Raw genomic sequence first — 26,659 nt, 5'->3', positions numbered from 1 at the left:
GGGCCACGGACCCATACCAATGAGAAAGCGCACTCAATGATAGCGCTGTCTGTTCGCTAGCACTATATGTATTACAGAAGGGGCCACACGAGCATTTGAGGCCCCTTCTGTAATATCAAAGTGCCTGGGGCGTACAAAGCGGGTGCAAAAGCCTGTTGCTCTCCGGGGCACTTGTGTAATACGGCCCTAGGCATCACCGCTGTGCAGTCACTGTATGGCATTGGCTGGGAGGGAGGAAACACGCGATGCACCAGTGACAACCAATGTTGACTCACAGTATTTGTTTGGTAGGCCACAGCCGAAGACAGAGGTTGATACTCGTTCTATGGTATTGCATCGTCGTAAGCACCAGTGTATGCGCCCTCCAAAGCTTCAGTTCATTCCATGTTGTGATTGGACATTGTGGCCCATATTTATACTTTTTTTGGGCCGCATTTGCATCTTTTTTTTACACAAATGCGGCGCAAACCTACAAAATACAATTGTATTTTGTAAGTTTGCGCCGCATTTGCTTCAAAAAATGACGCAAATGCGGCGCAAAAAAAAATATATATATGGGCCACAATGTCATGGCTGCACCGGCATCGGGTCCCTTGAGGACATCAGTCAGTGCCACACTGCGCCTGAACTACACTGGGTGTCAGTGTTGCACGAGCGTCGGTCTGCTCTCTCCACGGTCTTAGCCAGTGCAGTAATGTGACTGACCACTTGGTATCAGTGCTGCATTGGTGTCTACTCCCTGCGGGACCTCAGCCAGTGGCATTCTCCGACTGGACGCTTTAGTCACTGCCGTATCAACATATCTCTACTCAATAGCCGTAGTCGATGCCATACCGTGATTGAAAGCTGGATGTTGGTGCTGCATCAGAGAGTCTGTTCTCTCCAGGATCTCATTCGATGATCTTGCAAGAACACCCTTAGTCACAGAATGTTTTAGTCGCATCTTTTATTGTGTGCTGGAGTGAATAAGTTACAGTGTGGCTTTGTAGGGCCTACACATACACATAATATACACATATACATACATACATATATAGATAAAGGACTTTATAGTCACATTGTATTTACATAGTTGTAGTGGTGGGGGTGGAGTATGGGAAGCATGTTGGAGTGGGGGAGTACAGTTCTCTGGGCTTTCATCCTGTGAAACCTCGTCAGACCCGCGCAATACCCAAAGACCCTCACCAGACCCCTAAGCTTTGTTAGGCGAATCTGGGACCTTAAACTCCTCAGCGATTCATCGCCCGACTTCCTGTCTTACTCTTCTCTATAGATCAGTGGTCTTCAAACTTTTAATGCCTCACCCCCAAGTGAAAAAGAAAACCAGGCCCCCCCCTGCCAAATTTTTCACAATTACTCTATTAAATTGGCAATGTTTAAATATGTCTACAAGTATTTATACATTGCAGTTAAGTTATGTTACAGTTTTAAAACTACAATCAAATACATGATGCCAAACATATTATTCTGGTCAGGGAGGTCTTACTAACATGTAAAATTATCCACAGTATGATTATTAGAGGTGGGGGTGAGGGTTTTGAAGAGTATTTGGAGTCCCCTCCCTTGTGACACATACTCCCAGCTTGGATATATTTGAGAAAACATGTTAGTGATGTCCAATTATATTGCAGTTTACTGCTGCTCATTTTTTTCACCTGAAAACAAAGCCCTGTTGTTAGCATAATGCTTCTTTTGGCCATAGCCCCCTCCCCCCACACTCCTTTCCCTCAGTTTAAAGACCTGTGCTGTAGATTATTGTGGGCCCTCGGCCATGTTTTTCAGCCATTGACCTGCAAGGCGGCCTACATCAGCCTTGTGGAGAGGTCTTTGCTTGATGGACCTTGCAAATCTCGGATTCGTTCTGCCTGCATGTTGGATGCCCAGATATCTTGGTGGATACTCTCTGGGCACAGTGTACATCAGTAGCTGATAGGAGCCCGGCAGGGAAGAGTGGCTGCCATTATTGACCAGGTATTCTTGTCTCATAGGAGGTTTTCTCCTTAAGTTTAGGTTCAAGGATAGTAACAATGTCCCCTACCCAGACAGGCAAGTGGGAAACCAGTAGAGTAGGGCTTGCTTGTGCATCTTACAGGCTGGTGGGGCCCAGACAGCCATGGGCTCAGACTTGCTTTAGCCTTGCGCATTCCTGTGCCCCAAACCTATCGGCATTTCAAAGGCCTCTCCCTGATAGCTGGCTGTCAGTGCCCCAGCCATACTCATCTTTCAAACTAACGGGCCTGATGCCTGACAGCTTGCGTTTCATTCTGCTGACATGCAGCTGCTTGTGTGTGACATTCTGACACCTGACTGACTCTACCCCCGCATTTCCATTCTTCCAAAGGAAGTGTTTTCTTTTTTAAGATCGGTTCATCCCTGGCATTTTTTGCTTCACACTGTAGTTATTTATAGAGAGAGGCAATGTGGAGTTAAAATAGAGATTTGTGTATGTTTTCATGTGTACATGGAATGGACGTCATTTAGGGGTCGCAGCTGTGATTCATGGCTTGCCTTTTGCGACCCCTGGCACTGCCTTTGCGGCCCCTGACCACAGAGGTGGCAAATTCAGTGCCAGCTCGTCACTATGCACGTCAGTTGGGACTCCACGCTCTTTGCTTTCTGTCAATTTGTATCACTCTAATAGTGAATAACAATATATTATTCACTATTAGTGTAATCAAAAATGGAGTACAATTAGCTGGAATATGCCCTTCCTTGGCAGCTGAGGTTAGTAAAAAATGCTTTTAAGTGTATGTTGTGCGTGTGCTTGCGGGTGAGAGTGTGTTTATGTGAGAGAGTGTATGCAAGTGTGATTTTGTGTATGGGTGTAAGTATGTCTGTGTGAGGGCACGTGATGTCACTTATGCTGCACCTGCCCTGTTTGTGAATCGGCGTCCATGGTACATGGGATGATTCATGGGTTGAAAGGTCGACGTGTAAATGCTGCAAAATCTGCTAGGGGGTGTCTTTACCTCTGACCAATCACACTTCGGATTTAGGGGTTGTAATTGTAAGTGCTATAATGAAGGAGTCGTTCACTTTCCCTTAACTTTTCCAGTGACCTGCCAGGAGCTCTTACTGTCTTCCAAAGAAAGCATTTCTTTCAGCTGTATCTTCTGCTCGTGCGCGAATGAGCTTTCTAAAAAAAAAAAAAGCAGCATGGCTGCGCAGAATCAGAATGTAGGGCGGTTGTGCTGCACGCGCATTACACCTTCAATGGCGGGAACATACTAAGCACTGATTGTGCGCTACCGAGGGCAATGACCCGTGGCCAGCCGCGGTATGTGGAGTACATTTGCACGAATGGTCTTCCCCTCTTCTTACCCTGCACGTGCCGTTTTGTCTGTGCTGGTACAGCGTTTGCGACAAATAAATATGTCCGGTGGGCCTAGGAGTGAAATTCAGGGTTGCCAACTAGGGTTGATGCAGCACTAAGTGGGAAATTACTGGTCTGTCAGAGTTTGGCGGTGCATCGCCTGTAAGGCTGCAGTCAGTCTGTGAATATATCTTGCTTAAGCTTGTTGCCCCCTTAACACATCACTCCCCCCTCTGCGTTCAGCTTCTCATGCGCTGTTTACTGCTGCGGCAGGTGGTGGGTTCGGTACTGGGCCCAGTCCCGTTGCTGAGGTCGAGGGATAGAGAACTCCTTCGAAGTATCAAATTCCTGTGTTGGGGAGGAGCAAAAAAGGAGGACATTGAGAGTGAAGTAACATATCTCAACCAAAACGTCCCTTGTTTTTATCCTCAATCATACACAGGGCTACACTCTCCTTCTCCAGCACGTTGTTTCTTTCAATGTATTCAGTGTTTCCACCCACCGCATACATTATTGTAATAATACCACATACATGGCAACACCCTCACCTTCCTGTGCAGTGTTTCATTAAATATAATCACTGTTATACCCACAGGCTCATCATCGCAGAGATCTCCACCCTCGAAAAAGGGATTTCCCTTACCAGGTATAAAAAAAAAATTGACAGTAAACATACCTTTATAGCCAGATTTATCTTTGTCAATACCCCCCACCACTCAAGTGTTTCTACCCCGTACACTTAGATCTTCGCGCTTCACCTGTGTCTACTTTGATTCAATGGACTCAGGGGCATATTTATACTCCGTTTGCGACGAAATTGCGTCTTTTTTTTTGACGCAATTTCGATGCAAAACTAACTCCATATTTATACTTTGGCGTTAGACGCGTCTAGCGCCAAAGTCCATGGAGTTAGCGTCATTTTTTAGCGTGGACACCTACTTTGCGTTAATTATATGCAAGGTAGGCGTTCCCGTCTAAAAAATTGACTCCGAGGCATGTGCGTCGGATTTATACTCCCGGGCAAAAATCATGCCCGGGAGTGGGCGGGTCAAAAAAAATGACGTACGGCCGCTTTTGCGCCGTTTTTAAGCGCCTGCAAAAGGCAGGCGTTAAGGGACCTGTGAGCTCTGAAGGAGCCCAGAGGTGCCCTCCCATGCCCCCAGGGACACCCCCTGTCACCCTTGCCCACCCCAGGAGGACACCCAAGGCTGGAGGGACCCATCCCAGGGACATTAAGGTAAGTTCAGGTAAGTGGTTTTTTTTTTTTTTTTTTTGTGGCATAGGGGGGCCTGATTTGTGCCCCCCTACATGCCACTATGCCCAATGACCATGCCCAGGGGACAGAAGTCCCCTGGGCATGGCCATTGGGCAAGGGGGCATGACTCCTGTCTTTGCTAAGACAGGAGTCATTTCTATGGGGGTTGGGAGTTGTAAAAAATGGCGCAAATCGGGTTGAGGTGAAAAAATTGCCTCAACCTGACTTGCCCCATTTCTTGACGCCCAAGCCCCATATCCCCCTACGCCGGCGCTGCCTGGTGTACGTCGTTTTTTTTAACGCACACCAGACGGCACCGGCGGCTAACGCCGGCTAACGTCATTCAATAAATACGGCGCCCGCATGGTGCTTCAGAATGGCGTTAGCAGGCGCAAATTTTTTTGACGCAAAACTGCGTTGGCGCAGTTTTGCATCAAAAAGTATAAATATGGGCCTCAGTGTCTCTCTCACCACATACAGGGCAGCTCCCACAAGGCTCCACTCTTCCCCTCACGCATGTTGTTTCATCCAGTCTACCTAATGCTTCCAACTACAACATTCAGGGCTATCTTCTCTCCCTCCTCTGAGCCGTTTCATCCAGTATACCCAAAGTGTCTACCCACCAGAGTGCTGAACGCCCCCTCCCCTGTGTGCCATTTCCTCTGATGTCCTTAGTGTTCCAACGTACACAACACCTTGGCTAAGACCTGTCTGTAAACTGTGGTTTCTTGTGCCCTAGACAGACAGTGTTTCTATCCTCCAACACAGACAGAGCGACACTGTCTTTCCCCTCAAGTGCACGAGTCTTCATCCAAGATGGCCAGCACCTTTACTTATCAGCATCTGCAGGGCTGCATTCCTTTCCTTCCTAAGGATGTGCAGTTTCTTAAATTCGACCTGGCATCTCTATCCACCAGCACATACTCTGCTTGCATCCAACCATTTGACCGTACAGTTAGGTCTGTGCAACAGTTCTAGTCACCAACACAAGCTGGGGACCCCCCCCCCCAGTTTCTTTGTCTGGTTCACGCTACCTAACCCTTCTATCTGCGTACATATCCTCGGCTCAAGTTCCCCGCCTAACTGTGCCATTATTTTTTTCATAAAGCCACCCTCCTTTACTGCCCATCAGTGTGCAATGGGCTATACACCCTCCTTCTAATGGTGTCCTGACTTCTTTACAAACTGCACAACACTTCTACTTAAAACACTTTCTGAACTATATCTGCTTATAATTGTTGCAAACTTTGGCCACACTGCTCATTTATGTATCTACTGACACATTATATACTGCACATTCTTGTCCATTTAAGCCCTACTGTGTATTCCACCGACACATACTCATCAGTACCCAAATAATTGTGTCATTGTTTGGTCCAAGCAACACAACCCTCCTTCCACCATCAAATACTAACATTTCTTGTTTATTTTCCAAACATTCTATGCTCCTATCCACAAAAGCATACCTAGCTAGACTCTCCACTTCGAAATGTATCTGAGTTTTGTCTTTATAGCCATTTCTTTTTACCAACAGACATACTTATACTCATCATTTATGTATCATTATTTGTTCAAAGCTACATGTGTTTCTACCCACCAGCACATACTTAGTATGTTGTATTTTTGTGCTATCTATCCTCCAACACATTTGTTCAGACCACACGGTCTCCTAAATGTGTCATTGTTTCATCTAAGTGATCCACCCTTCTACTCATCAACAAACAATGACTACCCATCCACCCGGAATGTATCATGAACAGGTCCATATTACTCAAACATTATACCCACTAAATCATACTGGGTTATCGTGTACCTCATTATTATGCTATCAGGCTTTGGCCAAAACTCCCCAAAGTTTCTGCCCACAAACCTGTGCTTGACTAAGGCCTTCCCCCACCCTGTTATGATTCACAGAAGCTTTGGGGCCCACCTTCCCAATACATAACATATTAAGGTCAACCACCACTCATATGTAAAGTTCTGCTTTGCTATGCTTCAACTCATCCTCTTGCACATGCAAACCCTCCACACACTCCTGATGGGCAGGTAGGATGGTCCTCTTTGTGTTTTTACCAGTGAAGCTTCCCCTGAGAAAAAGGGGACACCAGTACAGAGTGCCAGAAACTCTCAGACTTACCTTCATGGGTAGTGTGTCAACAAACCGAGGAGGTGATGAGGGAGAACTTCGGCCGGAGTCACAGCCTATGGAGGAAGAAGAGGAGAATCAGGGAATGTGGCTGCAGGAACCCATGCTGCAGCCTGAATGTGTTCATGGTCAGCACTCTAGGTGAGAGGCAATGCTTCAGGAAAACCCTGGCGGGAAGGTTTCATTTTAGGGGCCATATCTCTCAGTTGCCTCAATGTGACTTCACCACCGGAGTCATTCATAATGTTCATTGTGTTTCCCCCACAAACGCTATGTATTAAACTCTGAAGAGGTCCTGTCCACTAGTTGTGGAGTTCTATGTGGTTTCTCTCACCACGCTAGCAGCCAATGTCTTTGGTACTTTTCACCTCTGAGGGCTAGGCTCTGCACTGTAGCATTAACAAGAATGATCCAGTCGGACATTATTTCAGATACTTCATCACGGCCTACCTTGTTAAGTGAAGTGTGAAAAAAATCTTCAAGCTAAACACTAAGAAAAAATGAATTGTTTAAGAATCTTCTTGGGAAAGTATGATCTACTGAGATGTCCTTAAGAATATTATTTACTTAAAAACACAGTTTTTGATTCTCAAATAATGTGGATTCATAAAGTACAAATTGTAGAAGAGCTAGTTGTGCACCACTTTAGGTACACAGACTGGCACATGCAGATTAGACTGCTTATCAAAACAACAAACAAGTTCATGTATGGACATTATGAATGTTCATCCAGTATAACATACTTGGGTCTGTATTAAATTGTACGTTAATTCCAGTTGGGTGTGCCATGTTTCTGTGTGCAAAGCTCTTCAGAGTACCCCGACTTCCTGCGTGTGGATATTTACAGTCCCTACCAACTATGGGTGCAGGCGCCCACCCAGGGGGTGCACGTGTCTATGGTATCCCTACTGCCTATGCTCCCTTCTCGCAGGCTATGATTCCTGTGGGGTCCACTAGCTCTAGTTTGTCTGTCCTATCCTCAAGTGCAGAGTGCTTTGCTGTCCCCTAACGCTCTGGCACCCCGTCCTCTTGTGTCTGAGCTCGGAGTTGTCACGACAATTGAGTGCCGAGGCGTCCCCCACCTACGGCACTCCACCTCTGGGTGCAGAGCTCTGAGGTACCCCACTTAAGTGTGCAGAGATCTTTGGTGCCCCAACCCTCCTTTGGGTTCAGTGTTGTTTGGTATCCCGATGTGGGAATCCCCCCTCTAGATGTGGAGCTCTGAGGTACTATTCACCCATGAATGTAAATCTGTCGAGCTTCCAGTGGTATCGCCTCTGGGTGCTGAGAATGGAGGTGTTCCTGAAGTGCCCCCTCCCCCCGACCCTGCCTCTGGGTCCATGGCTCTGTAGTGTTATGGCTTCTATGAGCTATGGGATGTCCTCCACCCCTAGGTGAAACACTACAGTGCTGTTTTGTGTATTATGTGGAGCACTGGTCAAGCAAGACACCTAAGGGAGCTAATGTCGCATCAGTACCTGAACAATGGCCATTGGTAGAATATGCTGAGGAAATGACCCTTCCCATTTTACCTTGGTTAGCATCATCCTGGGCAAATACTCGGTTCTCCACACCATAGGACTGCCTCAGTAGACGGGGCTGATTCTGGCCACTTTGCCCACAGCTCTTGGGAGTGGCAGACACGCAGCGGGTCATCAGGCACATCTCGGGGATTATGTACAAGATCAGGAAGACCCAACCATTGGCCACGAGGGCAATGCCCAAGGTTGGGTCGTCCCACGTGTGTTGGTGGCCCAGGCTCTGGTTGCCCGTGAGCAGCATGACGATCCACACGACCCAGATGGCGATGGAGAAGAACATGGTGACGTAAATGTGGGTACCATGCCGTTTCCAGCAGGAGGTGGAGCCACAGAGTGTGAACAAGGAGATGAGAAAAGTGACAGCCATGAGTGCCATTACGTAGATGAGAACCATCACAAAGTCCTTGTTGTAGTCATCCAGTGTGCCAGCATCTGCTGTGTAGACACACGGTTTATTACCTTTGACGATCACAAGTACCACGTAGAGGATTGCGATGACGCATTGGACCAACCACAAGATGATAACAATTAGAAGCATCCACCACCCAGAGATGCCCAGGCCCCCGCGGACCAGCCGCACCAGCTTACACGCATGCACCAGCAGGCAGGCAAAGCAGAGGGCGAAGAGGACTCCGAAGAGGAAGAAGCGAGTGGGGCAGGTCTGGGCAGTCAGGCGGACAATGAAGGCGAATGTAAGGCCGAAGATGCCAAGTGTGCCCAGGAGGAAGAGAAGCTGGATGGGAATGAGGGCACGTTTGGCACAGTCTGTTACACGCAGGGTCATGAAGAGAAGGACCAGAATGAGGATGAGGGTGACCACAATTCCGGCCCCGGCCAGCGACTCCAGGACGATGCCCCATGCTGCCTGCTCATCGCACAGGAACTGAAAGATTGGGTAATATGAATCTGGGCAGACCATGAGTGTGGTGTGCGCGCCCCTGACCAGGAGGAAGGTCCGTGGATGACACTATGGAAAGAAGAGAAGTTATGACATTTAGAGAACATCTTTCACAGTACTCATGCATGGTCTGTTATCATTTCTACTGTTATGACTTTGAATATCGCCTAAGATTAAATTCACACAGACCTAAACGTCAGATCAGGACATAGCTGCCACGTGCATCTCAGAGGATCCTGCATTTACCCTCTGCCCCTAACTCCAACATCCCTACTAGATTCCTGCCTCCCAAACCATTACTGACCTGGACAAAGGAATTGATCGAATTATGAGGGGTGTCTAAAACCTAAAATGATTCTGGAAAGTGTGTTCTGTAGGTATGTTCTTTTGTCCAAAAAGGGGTGGTGTCCTCCAGGGACATCCTGAGCAGTATTATGTACCCTGCCTCACAAGTGTTGACATGCTGGTCTCTGGTTAAAGCCATTCCATTTGATGCCATTTTAAAATATGTGTTGAATATGTTAGCAATTCCACACCCTCTTTCCAGCGATTCGGAACAAAAATGTATGAAACGGGCTACGGGCGAGTATACCAATTCCCGCTCACACCCCACCCAAACATTACGTGGGTGGTCCGCCCTGATAAACCGGAAATGCATTCCAAAATTACAATAAACCTTAGCTTCTGTCGGCCTGGATCTAGGTCTATATTGGTAAAGGGAAAGTTTGGGCCATTGAGGGCAACATTGGTGCCATTTCAATTTCAAACGAAGAAAAAAGACACATCCATCGCCTAAAAATCTTCTTTAAATACTCCGTGTGCAGTACCGGTCTCTACATTACACATGGGGCACAGGAAGAACTTCTCCGGGCACACTGCTCCTCCCACTCCCGGGGTACCCTTTCAGAGAATTTGAAACTTTGGGACTGCACTTCTGTGGAATCTCGCTGTCCTGGCGAAGCGTCAAGCCATAAACCTGCCATTCATTAACGTCAGGGGAATAACACAAGTCCCTGCAGTCCTCTGCGGCGCAGGGGGGACGCCCAAACATTCCGGGGTCCCTAAGCCCTTGAGGGAGCCGAGTCCCTCATTTAACCCAAGGCCAATGAATAGCGGTGAGGTATGGGAAACTCGTGTCTCTCTCTTCACATTCTGCTGTGGGGGGGGGGTCGATCGTTTTCGTTACGCAACTGACTACAGCGCCTAGACACGCTGATACTTCACTGGCAAAGATCCCAACGAGTCTTCATCCCCTATTTCCCTGTGTGGTCCTTAAACCAGGATCCATGGGTGGTGGGCTGGTGTATCCCGGGGAGAGCACGACTGCACATGTCTCCAAGCCCGCTTTTGATTTACCTTCTAGGCGCTTCGGTGTTTCCAGGCACTTCCTGACGGCAGGTGCGTTCTTGGGATACGACGGAGGCTCCTGTGCAGATCTCGCTACCTCGTTGTTCTTGGGAGGTGTTATAAATGCCGAGGAGAGGGAAGGGAGGAGGTGAGCGCACCGGGGACACACCTGGACCAGTCAGGCAGCTACTCACCGACTATAAAGTGCCAGAGAGAACTGGAGAGAGAGAGATTCTCTGACGTAAGGGAGGCGCCCATCATAACAAAGCTCGAACCGCAAGTCTTTCAACACAGCACGTGCCGGGACAGAGGTGCATCAGCAGCGTTGCCTCTGGGTTTCAGTGCAGGAGAAGCCGGATGAGCAACGGGTCAGGAATGAGGTGCCATTGAAGGGCTATGTGCTGGCCTCGGTACGGGAATAGCAGGGGATGCTGGATGCCAGAGATGTGGTTGACTGCAGTGCTTAATTTGTAAATAAAAACGTGCCGGTGCCTAAAACCCTCGGCTGCTGCAGTTAAATGTGCTAATACGGAATACTGAGGCAGTGTAATCCTGAAGCCATCACGGGCCTCTTTCATCCATGTGCAAGCACTCCCTGCCCCTCCAGCTCATTGCAGGTTTCTGCTTTCTCCCATTGTGACGTTTTTTCCTTTTTCTCTTCCTCCGTCTTTCCCATATGTGCCTTTGGCTCGCAGTAAATGCTTGAGGTAGAAAACGAAGTACGGGCCCTCTAAAATAAGTGCCGGTGCTCCGCACCGGAAACAACAAGCACAAATTAAACACTGGTTGACTGTCAGAGTTGAGGAGACGTGTACGTGGGCACAAGCACTGGAATTGTAGAGGTTGCTGTATGCTGGCGATGGGGTGCACTGGTCTCAGTGCTAGAATAATCGGGGGTGCTGCAAACCGGGGTGAGGTGCCAGGGTTAGACTTGGGCAAAACAATAGGCCAGGGCACACAAATAAAAGTGGCCAGCATTAGCAAAGCATAAAGTTAAAAAAGTGGTAATATACGCGAAATAAACAGTAAAACCAGCCCACTTAGTCATAAACCGACCCAAAACTGGCACGCACTAATCTGGCAGGCCATCGGGCACTGCCTAATTGCCTTATAGGCCGGTCTGACCCTGTGAGGAGCACTGGCAGAGCTGCATATGTGTATCAGTGCTTGAATAGCAGGACGAGCTGCAGGCCTTGGATGAGCTGCACTGTCAGAGCTGCATGGGGGTCTCGATACTAGAATAGTAGGCTTTTCTGTGGGTCAAGAATGAGGTGCATCAACATAATAGCCCACAGGCACAGAATAGAAGAGATTTGCTACACATAAGACTGGGGTGCCTTGGCAGGGCCATCTGTGGGTCTTACTGTTAGAATAGCTGGGGTGCGTCTGGCCAGGAGTGAGGTGCATTGGCTGAGTGGTGGATGGGACCAGGTGCTGGGTTAACAAGAGGTGATGATTGAGGTGCACTCGCAGAGCTGTGTTTGGGGTATTGGCACAGAAACAGTGGGAGTCCTGGCCACTGATAAAGCGCATTGGTTGGGTTCCCGTGTTGGTGTGCCAAGGGGTGCTGCAGGTCCCACGTCAGGTGCACTGTCAGGGTTGCGTTTGGTGTCTCAGTACTGAAGCAGTGGATTTAGGCCAGTATTAAGGTGCACCGGCAGAGCTGTTTGTGAATCTTAGTCCCTGATTTAAGAAAAGTGGTACTGCACCCAGTGCAGGGCCACTTTTCTTGCACCCCTTAGGACCCCTCTAACACCACCATGTGTGCGCTGTATCTAAGATACGGCGCACAGTGGCAGTAGTTAGGGGAACTAGCGTCAACATTTTTGACACTAATCCTGCAAAGCCCATTGTATTCAATGGAAGCCTCATTTTAATGCCTGCTCTGAGCAGGCATTAAAAGTGCCCAAAAAAATGATACAAAGAAATCCCTTAGATTTCTTTGCGCAATTTTTTCGGCCCCTTAATGGGGGAACGCCCCTTTTGCATACATTATGCCTGGTGCAGGCATAATGTAGCGCAAATTGTTACAAAGTGGCACAATGCATGCATTGCGCCACTTTGTAAATTTGATGTAGCGGTTTTGCCCTTGTTGGGCCACATTAGCATCAAATAAAAGTATGCTAATGTGGCGCAACGAGGCGCTAGGCCTTCTTAAATTTGCTGCTTAGTACTGAAAGTGGACGGGATGTTGGCAGGGTCAGACTCGGATGAAAAATAAGCTTGGGCACCAAAATAAAAGTGGCCATCATTAGCAAACCAGATAGCTAAAGAAGTGGGCAGATTTTTAAATCAGGTCAGTTTTGAATGTTTAAAAACACAATGTATAGGTATTTTGCAAGCTACGGGAGACGGCGTGGATTTGTGTTCCTTGCATGCAATGTTTGTGGTAATATCAGGAAAATCAACAGTAAAAACCCACTCACCTGGCTATAAAACAGGCCCACAAACAGATAAAAAAGTCTCACACACTGGTCTGTCAGACAAGCCCATCAGACACTGCCCGATTGCCCTGTAGGCCAGTCCGACACTGGATGTTAGAACCAAGTTTTATTAGCAGAGCTCTGTGGGTGCCGGTCTCAGGGCTGAGGTGTACTAAGAATGGAACAGCAGAGGTGTTTCAGGGCAGGTTTGATGTCCACTCACAGAGCTGTCTGTGACTCCCAGTGCTGGAACAACAGGGGCTGCTGCAGATTACTATCGAGGTCCACTGGCAGAGCTGTGTGTGGCTCCCATTTTTGGAATAATAGAGAGTGGTACAGGTCAGTTTTGGGGTGCATTGATAGAGCTGCGTGTAGGTCCTAGTACTGGACAAGCAGGGGCTGCTGCTGGCCAGGTTTGAGGTGAAATGACAGAACATCTGTGGGCACGCTGTACTGAAATATGAAAGTGGTGTCACAGGTTAGGATTGGGGTGTACTGAAAGATCTGTGTCTGTGCCCCAGCACTGGAATAACAGGTGTTTCTCCAGGTCAAGACTGAGGTGCGTTGGTAGAGATTTCTAGTTGAGTAATAAGGTGTATATGTATGTGAATTTATATATATATATATATATATATATATATATATATATATCAACCACAGGGCTGAGGTGCCCTGAGAGTACGAGGGATCCAACTATGTTGAGAAAGGCATGAGCTGGAACCTACCTCTGCTCTTCCGGGCCAGGATCATGTTGTATCGCCCCAATCAGGGAAGTCCAGCAAGGTGCCCTCCGTTCAGCTTTTAGTGATGGAAATGTAGGCGGTGCTGCAGAAAAGGTTTGGGGCACCCTGAGAGAGCTGTGTGTGGGTCCCAGTACTATAAAAATAGTTAGTATTGCTGGTTAGGCTTGAGGTGCATTGACAGGACTGAAGTGCATTCACAGATCTGTGCAGACGTCCCAGTATTTGAGTAACCGGGGGTCTTTCAGTCAAGATTGACCTGAATTGGTAGAGGTGACTGATGGACTAGCTCAGGGCTGCAGGACTGAGGTGCATTGGCAGCATGACTGAATTGTGTGTCCCGCATAATATCTTCTTTGAGGCCTCATTTGCACTGCTGCCTCTTTCTGTAATATGTGTTCTCTGCCATCAAGGCCTCTCCACGGTGCCAGGCCCTGGAATGCCCGCTATGTGCCCCGGGACTGGGTGGGACCCACTCCAGGACTGTGCGCGGCCTCGGTATGGATTACACGGTAAACATTGAAAGGTGCACTTGTCTGAAGTAGACTCGCTTAACCTCCAAGAACAGGAGCAGTCGGCGAGTCCCGGACCAAGGGGGTGTGGAAGGCAGGTGGGACTTGTCTCTCCCTGGTGCATTTTTGTTTATCTGATTTCTGGTCTGCCAACCAGTTTCTTTACTTTGCTCACCTCCATCTCCCCTTTTCAGGTGGGCGAGACCTCTCAGGGGTGGGTTTAAGGCGTTCTGCATCTTTCTTCGGGCTCGAGCAATCCTGCGTGGATTTCTTTGGCTCTCTCGTCGGGTGATATGACCCATACACTCCCGGGACGCCCGTACAGAGAAAAGAAACGCCGCTGCATTAGGAAAGGTCTTAAGCTAATTTTCTAACCTAAACATCACAACCAAAAAGAAACCCCCCGCCTCACTAATCTTTCAAACTTCCTACTCCCCACTCCCCTTAAACAACCATCCTGTTATCAACAAAAACCCTGAACACAAATAACACTTCGTCAAAGTCACACATTCCTCACTACGCCCCATCTGTCCAAGCTGGATGCCATCTGTTGGCTTCAGGACATTCATATCAATGTTTATTATTTTCAGCTTTTGCCATAACAACCTACACGCGTTAAACAACTTCTTAATTATATACAAAGACCTATTATACATAGAATGATAATAAGATCAAACGATTTCCCATATTGCAAGAAGAACCTACATGCAATTTAAAATGAATATAGTCAAGTAAAAATTAAGAAATTAAATGGAACTCCCCAACTATTCGACTAGAGCATTTTTGGATATTCTATGTTCAACCCAAGGCCTCGGAGTCCTTTTGTCTCATGGGATAGGTCATAGGTCACCTCTTCCAGTTTGGCGAGTAAACCTCTGACTCTTGAAAATCATATAATCTGGGATGCACCATCAAACTCTGTCACTTCCTCCAGTGGTTGTATATAACTAATTGCAGACAGATTCCTATTAAACCTCACCCAGTATAAAGTCAGAAGCAGAGCGATGATATGCGGAAAAGGCTTTATAGCTAGTTCCAGATAAAGTGCTATGAACAGAGTTCCTGATCTAGCTATACCAAACCCCTTAGGAAGTTGTTTTCAGCTACCTGAATCTTTTTTGTGTTTGCACACTCCCAAAGTTCTGCGCCTCATATCGAATCTGCTACTGCTTTGGGTACATGGACCTGTAGCATCGTTGGAATCGAATGACAACCTTGTCTATGTTTGCTTGAGCTTTGATAATATGTACAGGCAAATTCAATTTATCACTAAAACATATGGTCCTATAATCAAAATAGCTCAAACTTTTTAAAGGCTCCTTGTTAATAGCAAACTGGTTTTTATGGTGCTTTGCATTGTCCTAGTCATCGCATTTGTTATCTGGTATTTATTATTAAGGCTTTATTATGACTAAAATGTACAAAACCTTCAATTAACTTGTGCATGGAATTTCTTGTTAGGAGCGGAGGACAGCGTTGGCTGTAAGTTACATAGTTATAGCACATAACCCTCTAGTGACTCAAAGGAACAACCTGTATCAATTAGGAACAAGCTAAACAATAGCAGGAGATAAAACACAACCATGCCGAATTCCAAGAGCTACTTGTGCATTATGATCGCAAGGTATTCTAGCATTTGTTCCCTGTTATACGGTTTTAATTACCTCCAACAATACACTCTCCACCCATACACCCTGGAAAGCAGCCCGTATTTTCTCCCTGTTGACCAGATTAAATGCTGACTTAGGGTCTATAAAAGTCTAATATAGTGGCATCTTCTTAATAGTTACATATTTTGTACACATCTTCTCAATAGTTACATATTTTGTACACATCATATAAAGTTCCATTCTGGTCGATAATACATAGGCTTCTTCTAAAGTCAAGCTGTATATCTGCACATTTTTTCCCTCTTGCCTTTCTTGTCCACTCCTTCTCGTTGCAGATCTCTCAAGCCCTCCCAATTTTTGATGACCGCCGCTGGACCGCTTTTCACGTATCAATCTGCAAGCATCTGTCCTGCGACACCCCAGCCCTTGCTGCCCATGGTATCATTCCTGTGTTTCCCGCCACTGTATAATTTTAGTGGCTGTTGCACAAAGAGCCATGTGCCTCCTTCCTTTCAACCAACTAGCCTTTAACACCACAACTTAACTCCACACTTCTTGGCCATAAATTTCACGATTCCAAGCAAATAATATTTATTCCAAAGCAGAGAAAGGTCAACTCTGGCTGGATGAAACAAATTAAAATCATCCTGGACAGTATCCTCATTTTTTATGAAACCTATATTTCTATCCTCACAAAACCTTTCTTCTCGCGCTCTCAACTGCACTATGCTTTTTGGCTCCTCTCCACACACGCTACTCAACCAGCTCTGTCTGTGCCATATATGTGCCTGACCATATACCTTTTTTCCGGTCTAAATCAAATTTCATTGCTTTAAGTAAGGCCATACCCAACACCTGTACCAAATCATTCTCACCTAGATGAATCAGTAATAGATTGGGGCAAGGACTGCTGTACAGAAAATACCCCAGACAGGGTAAGCTCTTACCCTACCATTCTACTCGAAAATTATTCACCCTTTGGCCCTCTGATCTTTCAAATGGGCACCCTTATGTCTGGTTTGCGGCACAGTGCACCAGAGAATGTTCAAGTGTCGGCACTGCTCGCACCACTGTCCATGGTCCAACCACAAATCCTGTAAGAAAGACAAATCATCAAAACATTGCCCATTGTCTTGGTCATCCAACGACTAATGTACCTTGTGAATCAATCGAAGGGCCATCTACCCAGCTTCGTTAGGTTATCTTTCGAAAAGCCCAATATCTTGCTTCTGAAACAGCCCCTACTGCAAAAGAATATGGGGGTCATTCTGACCCTGGCGGCCGGTGGCCGCCAGGGCCACCGACCACGGGAGCACCGCCAACAGGCTGGAGGTGCTCCCACGAGCATTCTGACCGCGGCGGTTCAGCCGCGGTGAGAAGCGGAAAGTCGGCAGTCTCCCGCCGACTTCCCGCTGCTCGGGGGAATCCTCCATGGCGGCGGAGCGCGCTCCGCCGCCATGGGGATTCTGACACCCCCTACCGCCATCCTGTTCCTGGCGGGTCTCCCGTCAGGAACAGGATGGCGGTAGGGGGTGCCGCGGGGCCCCTGGGGGCCCCTGCAGTGCCCCTGCCAATGGCATGGGCACTGCAGGGGCCCCCGTAAGAGGGCCCCAAAAAGTATTTCAGTGTTTGCTTTGCAGACACTGAAATACGCGACGGGTGCAACTGCACCCGTCGCACCCCTGCAACTACGCCGGCTCAATTCTGAGCCGGCGTCCTCGTTGCAGGGGCATTTCCTCTGGGCCGGCGGGCGCTCTTTTGGAGAGCGCCCGCCGGCCCAGAGGAAATGTTTGAATGGCCGCCGCGGTCTTTTGACCGCGGTGCGGTCATTTGGCGGCGGTACCTTGGCGGACGGCCTCCGCCGTCCGCCAAGGTTAAAATCACCCCCTATGTGCCAAAACCACTTTCTTCTACAACAGTGGTCCTTAGCACTCTCCTCAAAACTGCTAATACCTGAAAATCTGTGAGAACTTCTCCATCTTAATTGCTAAAAGACAACTTTTCCTCTTGCACCACCCAATGCCAGACACATTTCTCATGCCCAGATCGGACACAAACAAATCTCACTTTGTGCATCATCACCTATTGCCCTTTCCATTTTTAGTCCACTTTCAATTGATGCAGCCTCCTTCCTAAACTACCCTCCTCCCTGTGGTGGGACTCCCCTGAAAGGGCTTATACTTTACCTCCACTAGACGTATTAACTGCTGGTGCTGGCCACCATCCTTCCTGGCCATTGCCCACCCCCTCTTAGGCTCTTTGGGGTGCATACCCAACCAGGCCATGAACTCCTAGTCATATCTTAACCAAGCAGGACCCTTAAAATTAATTACTCATCTCTGAATGATATCAATGTACTTCGTTATGGACACTGACCTTTATGGAAACTTTTCATCACACACACTTGAATAAATAAAGAACGCTGAAGTCCAAGACTCTAAGTTAATGGGAAGCCTAGGTCTACTAGCCACTCCCATACCACCTCTTTTGATTCCTCTATGGCCTGTATATCCCTACATAAATGTAGTTTAAATATGCCCATAAGTTCACGTTAATTTTTTTTCTTCTTTGTTGTCACTGAAACAAAATCACTCCCAATGGCATTGATACCCCCGTATATGGCAACTCTTTTTGGTATCCTTCTTTTCTTACTTTATAGCTATCTTTTCTTTTTCTACTTCATTCTTTTCTTTTGTGACATCGATTTCTTTCCCAATTTCACCTTTCTTGCCTTTTTCAGAAACCTGAGGCACCAGTTTGTTTAATCTCCCATTACCCAACATTCACCAAGCCTCCATTATGCCCTTCAGCGCCTACCACTTTATCACCAATGAATATTTTCACCACTTTTTGGTACACCTCACTGCCTTCTCTTCCCTACCCACAACTATGGAGCTTCTTTATCCTTTTTGCCCCTTTCTCTATTTTGGTGTCTTCCAAACACCCTCACTATTTTAACGTACCTGGTTATATTCTTGGCCCTTCCTTCAGTTGTATGGTCCAACTCCATCCTCCATCGACAGTGTGGGCCTGTCTTGGCCGAATTGTGTGTTAAACTAAACCCCACTTGCCCCATATAAATTCATATAAATTAATCGTCCTTTATCCACACCATTAGCATTCTGTCTCCTCCAGGGGTGTGTGAGAAAGTAGCCTCTTTCTAGCCTTGTTACCCCCACTTTTGGCCTGGTTGTGAGTATATGTCAGGTGTTTTCACTGTCTCACTGGGATCCTGCTAGCCAGGGCCCAGTGCTCATAGTGAAAACCCTATGTTTTCAGTATGTTTGTTATGTGTCACTGGGACCCTGCTAGCCAGGACGCCAGTGTTCATAAGTTTGTGACCTATATGTATGTGTTCCCTGTGTGATGCCTAACTGTCTCACTGAGGCTCTGCTAACCAGAACCTCAGTGGTTATGCTCTCTCTTTACAAATTGTCACTAACAGGCTAGTGACCAATTTCACCAATTCACATTGGCATACTGGAACACCCTTATAATTCCCTAGTATATGGTACTGAGGTACCCAGGGTATTGGGGTTCCAGGAGATCCCTATGGGCTGCAGCATTTCTTGTGCCACCCATAGGGAGCGTTGACAATTCTTACACAGGCCTGCCATTGCAGCCTGAGTGAAATAACGTCCACGTTATTTCACAGCCATTTACCACTGCACTTAAGTAACTTATAAGTCACCTATATGTCTAACCTTTACCTGGTAAAGGTTGAGTGCTAAGTTACTTAGTGTGTGGGCACCCTGGCACTAGCCAAGGTGCCCCCACATTGTTCAGGGCAAATTCCCCGGACTTTGTGAGTGCGGGGACAGCATTACATGCGTGCACTATACATAGGTCACTACCTATGTATAGCGTCACAATGGTAACTCCGAACATGGCCATGTAACATGTCTAAGATCATGGAATTGTCACCCCAATGCCATTCTGGCATTGGGGAGACAATTCCATGATCCCCTGAGTCTCTAGCACAGACCCGGGTACTGCCAAACTACCTTTCCCGGGGTTTCACTGCAGCTGCTGCTGCTGCCTACCCCTCAGACAGGTTTCTGCCCTCCTGGGGTCCAGCCAGGCTTGGCCCAGGAAGGCAGAACAAAGGACTTCCTCAGAGAGAGGGTGTTACACCCTCTCCCTTTGGAAAAAGGTGTCAGGGCTGGGGAGGAGTAGCCTCCCCCAGCCTCTGGAAATGCTTTGATGGGCACAGATGGTGCCCATCTCTGCATAAGCCAGTCTACACCGGTTCAGGGATCCCCCAGCCCTGCTCTGGCACGAAACTGGACAAAGGAAAGGGAAGTGACCACTCCCCTGACCTGCACCACCCATGGGAGGTGCCCAGAGCTCCTCCAGTGTGCTCCAGACCTCTGCCATCTTGGAAACAGAGGTGCTGCTGGCACACTGGACTGCTCTGAGTGGCCAGTGCCAGCAGGTGACGTCAGAGACTCCTTTTGATAGGCTCTTACCTGTGTTGCTAGCCTATCCTCCTTCCTAAGTAGCCAAACCTCCTTTTCTGGCTATTTAGGGTCTCTGCTTTGGGGAATTCTTTAGATAACGAATGCAAGAGCTCATCAGAGTTCCTCTGCATCTCTCTCTTCACCTTCTGCCAAGGAATCAACTGCTGACTGTTCAGGAAGCCTGCAAAACCGCAACAAAGTAGCAAAGACGCCTACTGCAACCTTGTATCGCTGATCCTGCCGCCTTCTCAACTGTTTTCTTGGTGGTGCATGCTGTGGGGGTAGTCTGCCTCCTCTCTGCACTAGAAGCTCCAAAGAAATCTCCTGTGGGACAACGGAATCCTCCCCCTGCAACCGCAGGCACCAAAAGAACTGCATCACCGGTCCTCAGGATCCCCTCTCAGCACGATGAGCGTGGTCCCTGGAACTCAGCAACTCAGTCCAAGTGACTCCCACAGTCCAGTGACTCTTCAGTCCAAGTTTGGTGGAGGTAAGTCCTTGCCTCCCACGCTAGACTGCATTGCTGGGTACCGCGTGATTTGAAGCTGCTCCGGCTCCTGTGCACTCTTCCAGGATTTCCTTTGTGCACAGCCAAGCCTGGGTCCCCGACACTCTAACCTGTAGTGCACAACCTCCTGAGTTGTCCTCCGGCGTCGTGGGATCTCCTTTTGTGACTTCGGGTGAGCTCCGGTTCACTCTTCTTTGTAGTGCCTGTTCTGGCACTTCTGCGGGTGCTGCCTGCTTCTGTGAGGGCTTCCTATCTTGCTGGGCGTCCCCTCTGTCTCCTCACACAATTTGCGACATTCTGGTCCCTCCTGGGCCACAGCAGCATCCAAAAACCCTAACCGTGACCCTTGCAGCTAGCAAGGCTTGTTTGCGGTCTTTCTGCGTGGGAACACCTCTGCAAGCTTCTTCACGACGTGGGACATCCATCCTCCAAAGGGGAAGTTCCTAGTCCTCTTCGTTCTTGCAGAATCCACAGCTTCTACCATCCGGTGCCAGCTTCTTTGCACCCTCAGCTGGCATTTCCTGGGCATCTGCCCAATCTCGACTTTGTCGCGACTCTTGGACTTGGTCCCCTTGTTCCACAGGTACTCTCGTCCGGAAATCCATTGTTGTTGCATTGCTGGTGTTGGTCTTCCTTGCAGAATTCCCCTATCACGACTTCTGTGCTCTCTGGGGAATATAGGTGCACTTTGCACCTACTTTTCAGGGTCTTGGGGTGGGCTATTTTTCTAACCCTCACTGTTTTCTTACAGTCCCAGCGACCCTCTACAAGCTCACATAGGTTTGGGGTCCATTCGTGGTTCGCATTCCACTTTTGGAGTATATGGTTTGTGTTGCCCCTATACCTATGTGCTCTCATTGCAATCTATTGTGACTGTACATTGCTTGCATTGCTTTCTATTGCTTTCTATTGCTATTACTGCATATTTTTGGTATTGTGTACATATATCTTGTGTATATTTGCTATCCTCATACTGAGGGTACTCACTGAGATACTTTTGGCATATTGTCATAAAAATAAAGTACCTTTATTTTTAGTATATCTGTGTATTGTGTTTTCTTATGATATTGTGCATATGACACCAGTGGTATAGTGGGAGCTTTGCATGTCTCCTAGTTCAGCCTAAGCTGCTCTGCTAAGCTACCTTTTCGATCAGCCTAAGCTGCTAGACACCTCTTCTACACTAATAAGGGATACCTGGACCTGGTGCAGAGTGTAAGTACCCCTTGGTACTCACTACAAACCAGGCCAGCCTCCTACATGGGGTATGTGCCCTTCCTCCAGCACCGCCTCATCATAGTCCAACTCATTCTCTTCCTTGCACCACTCATGCACTGCCATTCCCCCCAGCACCCGTCTCCAGAAATTCACCATCCACAAAACCACCATCATACATGTTTCAGTTCATAACATGTGGAAGTGACATTGGGGCTGCATTCTCACTAGTCGTATGCAGAGCAGCACAAGACCACCCCCTGTCTTTGGGACAGTGCTCCACAGCTGTAACAACTTGACCATACTCTGCATTCCAATGCTGGGCTCTCTAGCCAGATTTGCTGCAGATGTGTCCCCTGAGTCACAAACTTGGGGGTAGGTGTAAACCGCGCAGGGCCCTACAGGTGCTCCAGCCTGTCCAAAACCTTCATCTATACCGTTCTGTTTCGATACCCAAATCCCTCTCCTTTCCCAACTACACTGCTTTTTACCCACTATAGGCAACTGCCCACCCCCTCCATAGGCACTTTCTGTTGCAACCACACACGATCTATTTGTCTCTTTCTCTGTCTCTACCCCCTCCCACTTTTTATCACCAGACCCTTGGTCAGTACTCGATTTACTTTGGACCCCCCTTCTTTCCTTTCATAAAACCACTCCTTCCATAACAACGTCTGCTTGTGTTGCAAAGGTTACACCAGTGATCAGCATCTCTGGAATCTACCTCGGGAGTGACTGCAACCTGTCTGAGTGTTTATTGGTCACAACTGTTGACAGCTCTCACAGGCAAGTTGTAAAATGGAACTATGGAAGGAACTTGCAGTACGATGAAGCATATAAAAGAGTTAACCTCATTCTATAAAAAAGAAAAATAACTTACTGTATTAACTACCTCATTTCGAATCTCCTGGTTACTGTAACCAACCTGTCATAAATGTCCAAAAATCTCTTTGTAAATATTTTCTCGGTACTAAGGTACCTTGCACTAGAGGTGAGCGAGCCAACAAATTGACAGGGAGAGCCGATCTAGAGACAAGCCAAAGGTCTGGCTCCGATCTTAGAACCCGTGCACGAACCGAGCTCTGAACATATTTGCTATGTAAATTGTATAACAAACATCACGTATTTCTTTAACATGTGGCCCGAAGCACTTATTAAAATTGATAGTTTTGTTTAACTGGTATTCTGAACCCACATATTTGAAAGTGCTTTTATATGTGATAACAAAGAAAAAAGGTTTTGGTGAAATAAAACATTTGCCTAGATCACACAGTTTAAGCGGGGAAGCCGTGATTGATCCAGATTTTCTGTTTCACTCTGTACAAATCAGCCAGTAAATGGGTATCTAGTTGCCTTTGCCTATGTTTAAGCTTTGACTTTACCTCTTAGTACAGTTTTTAAATATAGCAGGAACTCGACCTGAAGGCCGAGCACTTTACACCAGCACTAGTTACAATACACAAGGTCACCTGCATTGTTTGTAGGCAGGGGTAGATTAAGTGATTTGTCCAGAATCACAGGATGTTTAACCAGCTCCGTCACTCAAACCTGGTTTCCCAATGCCACAGTGCTGACCATCAGGCCTTATCCTGAGTAGAGCTAGAGAGTAAGACAGAAGCCACATTAAAGCTCGGCTTGTTATGGGCTCAAGGTTCCAAAAGGAACTCATACCGAGCCAGAGCTAGGCTTTAGGCTTCAGCTTTCAGTGGCTCAACGATCTCTACCTTGCGCCAATGCTAAGAGATGGTTAAATGTTATCATTTCCAACCTCATCATTACCTCGTGAAATGTAGTACTGATGATAACAAGAGGGAAGGGCAGATAGTTGCACTACAATCACAATTTTTTTACACTTTCCAGAAATCATTTTTTGGGCCTCATTTAAATCCCGGTGGTTGCCCCGTCCTCTACCAGAATGATGGAATAAATTACCTTGTTTCACTGACAGAGGTGCTGCTTGTCAGATTTAGAGACGCTGGCTGGCCCAGCGGACATTTATAGCATTGATAGGATCCGCCATCATACTTACAACTTGTTTCTATTTTCAGAAAGAAGCTCCCGAAGCAGGATTTTCATGTTTACAATGTGTAGGCAGAAAATAATTTTTTAAAAAAAATCCACCGATGCCTTGGGAGTTTTCTCCATTATGGAGGATGGGCATTGTGCGCTTTTCAATGCCCTTACCGCCAAGTTTCACCAAGGGTGAAGGGCATTGAAGAACAGCTGTGTGTCTGCCCCTCTAAATTAGGTGGGCAGACATATAGCCAAACCTCTGACAGCCCTTACTCCTTTGGGCCGTTGGAGAAGTTTGACCACAGCAGAGACAGAGTAGTCTCTGCCATCATCAAACTATGGTCCGCCCAAATTTAAATCGGGCTGGAGGACCATAATATTGGTGAGAAGTGAACTCCGTCACTCTCGTGAGGCAGTTCCTTCTCCATCAGGGTTTAAACGAGGACCTTAGTTTTAAAATGAAAATCCATAAGACCATGATGCATAAAAAAATCACAGTATTATAAAAATTAATTTGTTTTTCCACGCACACTGAAACATTCTCATAAACCACACACAATTTGAATCCAATAGATACGTCATTAATTCCTCCCATTTTTCACAATTGCACTTTTCATTGGAGTATATTGATTGTTGTATACATTTGGTATACTTAGAATCTGTTTCTCGTAATTAGAATACTTGCTACTTACATTAATCAGTGAATTTCATTATTAAACCTTTATTGGCGATTGGCCCACAACAAAGCTTTGTCATGGGCCTGATGGCCTCTCTGGCACTTGGCTTTCAGAGATGACAGTTCTCCATTGACTTGTGGCAGGTAGGGTAAAGACCTCCCTCACTATGGATACTGGTTCCGGTCTTGAGCTTTTCGGTGATAGTCTAATGCTTTCTGGGTGTTGTAGTTCTGTTTTTGCTTGCATCAAACTAATTGCACACCTAAAATTAATGGTTTGTATGTGAACAGGTCAGGACTGGAGACAGTATCCTTATTGACCTGGAATAAGGTGGTCACCCTAGTGATAGGACAACATGGCAACGTTGTTTACATTGCGAATGCAGAAGAAGTTCTACAATCTAGAATCATTCAGACTTTGGGGCATATTTATATTGCCCTAGCGTCACCTTGCGCCACAGTAGCGTCAATATTTTTTACGTTAATGTGGCTCAACAAGGTAAAAATCACTGCGCCGTATTTACAGGGCGGCGCAATGCATGCATTCGCATTACATTATGCCTCTGCGAGGCATAATGTATGCAAAGGGGGCGTTCCCCCGTTAGGGGAGCCGGAAAAATAGCATAAGGAAATCAATGAGATATCCTTGCGCCATTTTTTACAGCACTATTAACGCCTGCTCAAGAGCGGGCGTTAAACGGAGGCTTCCATTCTTTAGAATGGGGCCCTATGTACTCTGCAGGAGTAGCGCCAATATTTTGGTGCTACTCCTGCAGAGTACATAAATAGCGTCATGAAAAATTACGCTAATGCCCTCTACCCTGCGCCATGGTGCGCCGTATCGTAAACACGGCGCACACATGTGGCCGTAGGGGGGCGCCACTTTCCATAAATCTACAGCACCACTTTCCATAAATTTGCCCCTTGGTGTGGCTGAGCAAATATCATACATTTCATTGAGTTTTAGCGTCAAGTCGGCTGTGTCTTATGTGAAATTTGTACTCAAGTTACACGTTCCAGTACAAGTGTGTATGGAGCAACAGCTGGCAAAGGCTAAGCCATTTAAAATGAGTAATTTTGTGGAACTGTTAAGTGTACCTGTCGGAATGCCACATGATAGTCTGCTTGCCCGCTGATCTCGTTTCAGCTGGCAGTAGGCTTTCATATGAAGCAAGCCATGGTCGCTTAGTATCTATGACTTTGAGTAGATTCCTAAGGAGGTTTGTTCTATTCCAGCCATATTACTCTGCCTGTGCATGCACTATTCAGTGCTTATGCTTCACGATGCAGTTTGTAATTGAAATTATGGCATTTTTCACATTGTGCTTGCACCAGCTTTGTGCAAAAATAGCTTTAGTGCGTGAAAGTTGATCGACGCTGTCGCAGCATTTCAAATCATTCAGATCCAAGGGCCTGATGTACAGTTGGGCAGATCGCAAACCAGTTGGTGGAAATTGTGATTTTTAAGTTTGCAATGTTGCGATCTGAGCAGCATTGTAAGATGCATCTGATGTACCAAACAGTTACATTGTAAAATGGTTATTAGCAGGAGGTCATAAACCTCTTGTCTCAAGAATACTAATGTGACAGGAGGCATTTTGTGATTCCCCTGCTAATAGCTGCAAACTTAGGAATGGATGCCTGCAAGGAACAGCAGACCTCCATCCCTGCATTTACCTCCTCTGTCTGAAAAAATGTGTTTTAAATGCGCCCTTTGCCACTTAAAGGCACAAACAGCTTTAAAATAAACCTTTTCAAGAAGGGAAGTAGCGTGCATTGCTCCCCCATACTACTGTCTATTTCAAGATGGTCACCCATAATGATCCCCAAGGGGGAAGCACTCCCTAGAAAATAATTCTCCGTTTACAAATAAATTACTGCCCCAACTCAGGGGCCTACAGAAGATCAGTGGTTTATCACTACAATTTATTGTAAACTATAGATACATACCTTTTGAGATTTGCAAAGAAGAGGTGAACCAAAGGGATGAAGGACTGAATGG

At 47.0% G+C, this 26,659-nt stretch overlaps 1 protein-coding gene across 1 annotated transcript; it reads right to left on the bottom strand.

Annotated features, from left to right (window-relative positions):
- Positions 1 to 929: 929 nt before the first annotated feature.
- LOC138292496 (G-protein coupled receptor family C group 5 member D-like) lies at positions 930 to 10,697 on the bottom strand. Its single transcript, XM_069231120.1, has 4 exons — positions 10,510 to 10,697; positions 8,247 to 9,222; positions 6,706 to 6,770; positions 930 to 3,661 (listed from the first exon to the last, which is right to left on the bottom strand). The coding sequence occupies exons 2-4, from the start codon at positions 9,172 to 9,174 to the stop codon at positions 3,572 to 3,574; spliced, it is 1,083 nt and encodes a 360-aa protein (XP_069087221.1). The 5' UTR covers positions 9,175 to 9,222; positions 10,510 to 10,697; the 3' UTR covers positions 930 to 3,571.
- Positions 10,698 to 26,659: the final 15,962 nt, after the last annotated feature.

Source organism: Pleurodeles waltl, chromosome 4_2, assembly GCF_031143425.1.
Source record: "Pleurodeles waltl isolate 20211129_DDA chromosome 4_2, aPleWal1.hap1.20221129, whole genome shotgun sequence".
Lineage (NCBI taxonomy): Eukaryota > Metazoa > Chordata > Amphibia > Caudata > Salamandridae > Pleurodeles > Pleurodeles waltl.
Note: the sequence above shows the minus strand (reverse complement) of the source record. Positions and strands in the feature narration are given on the sequence as shown.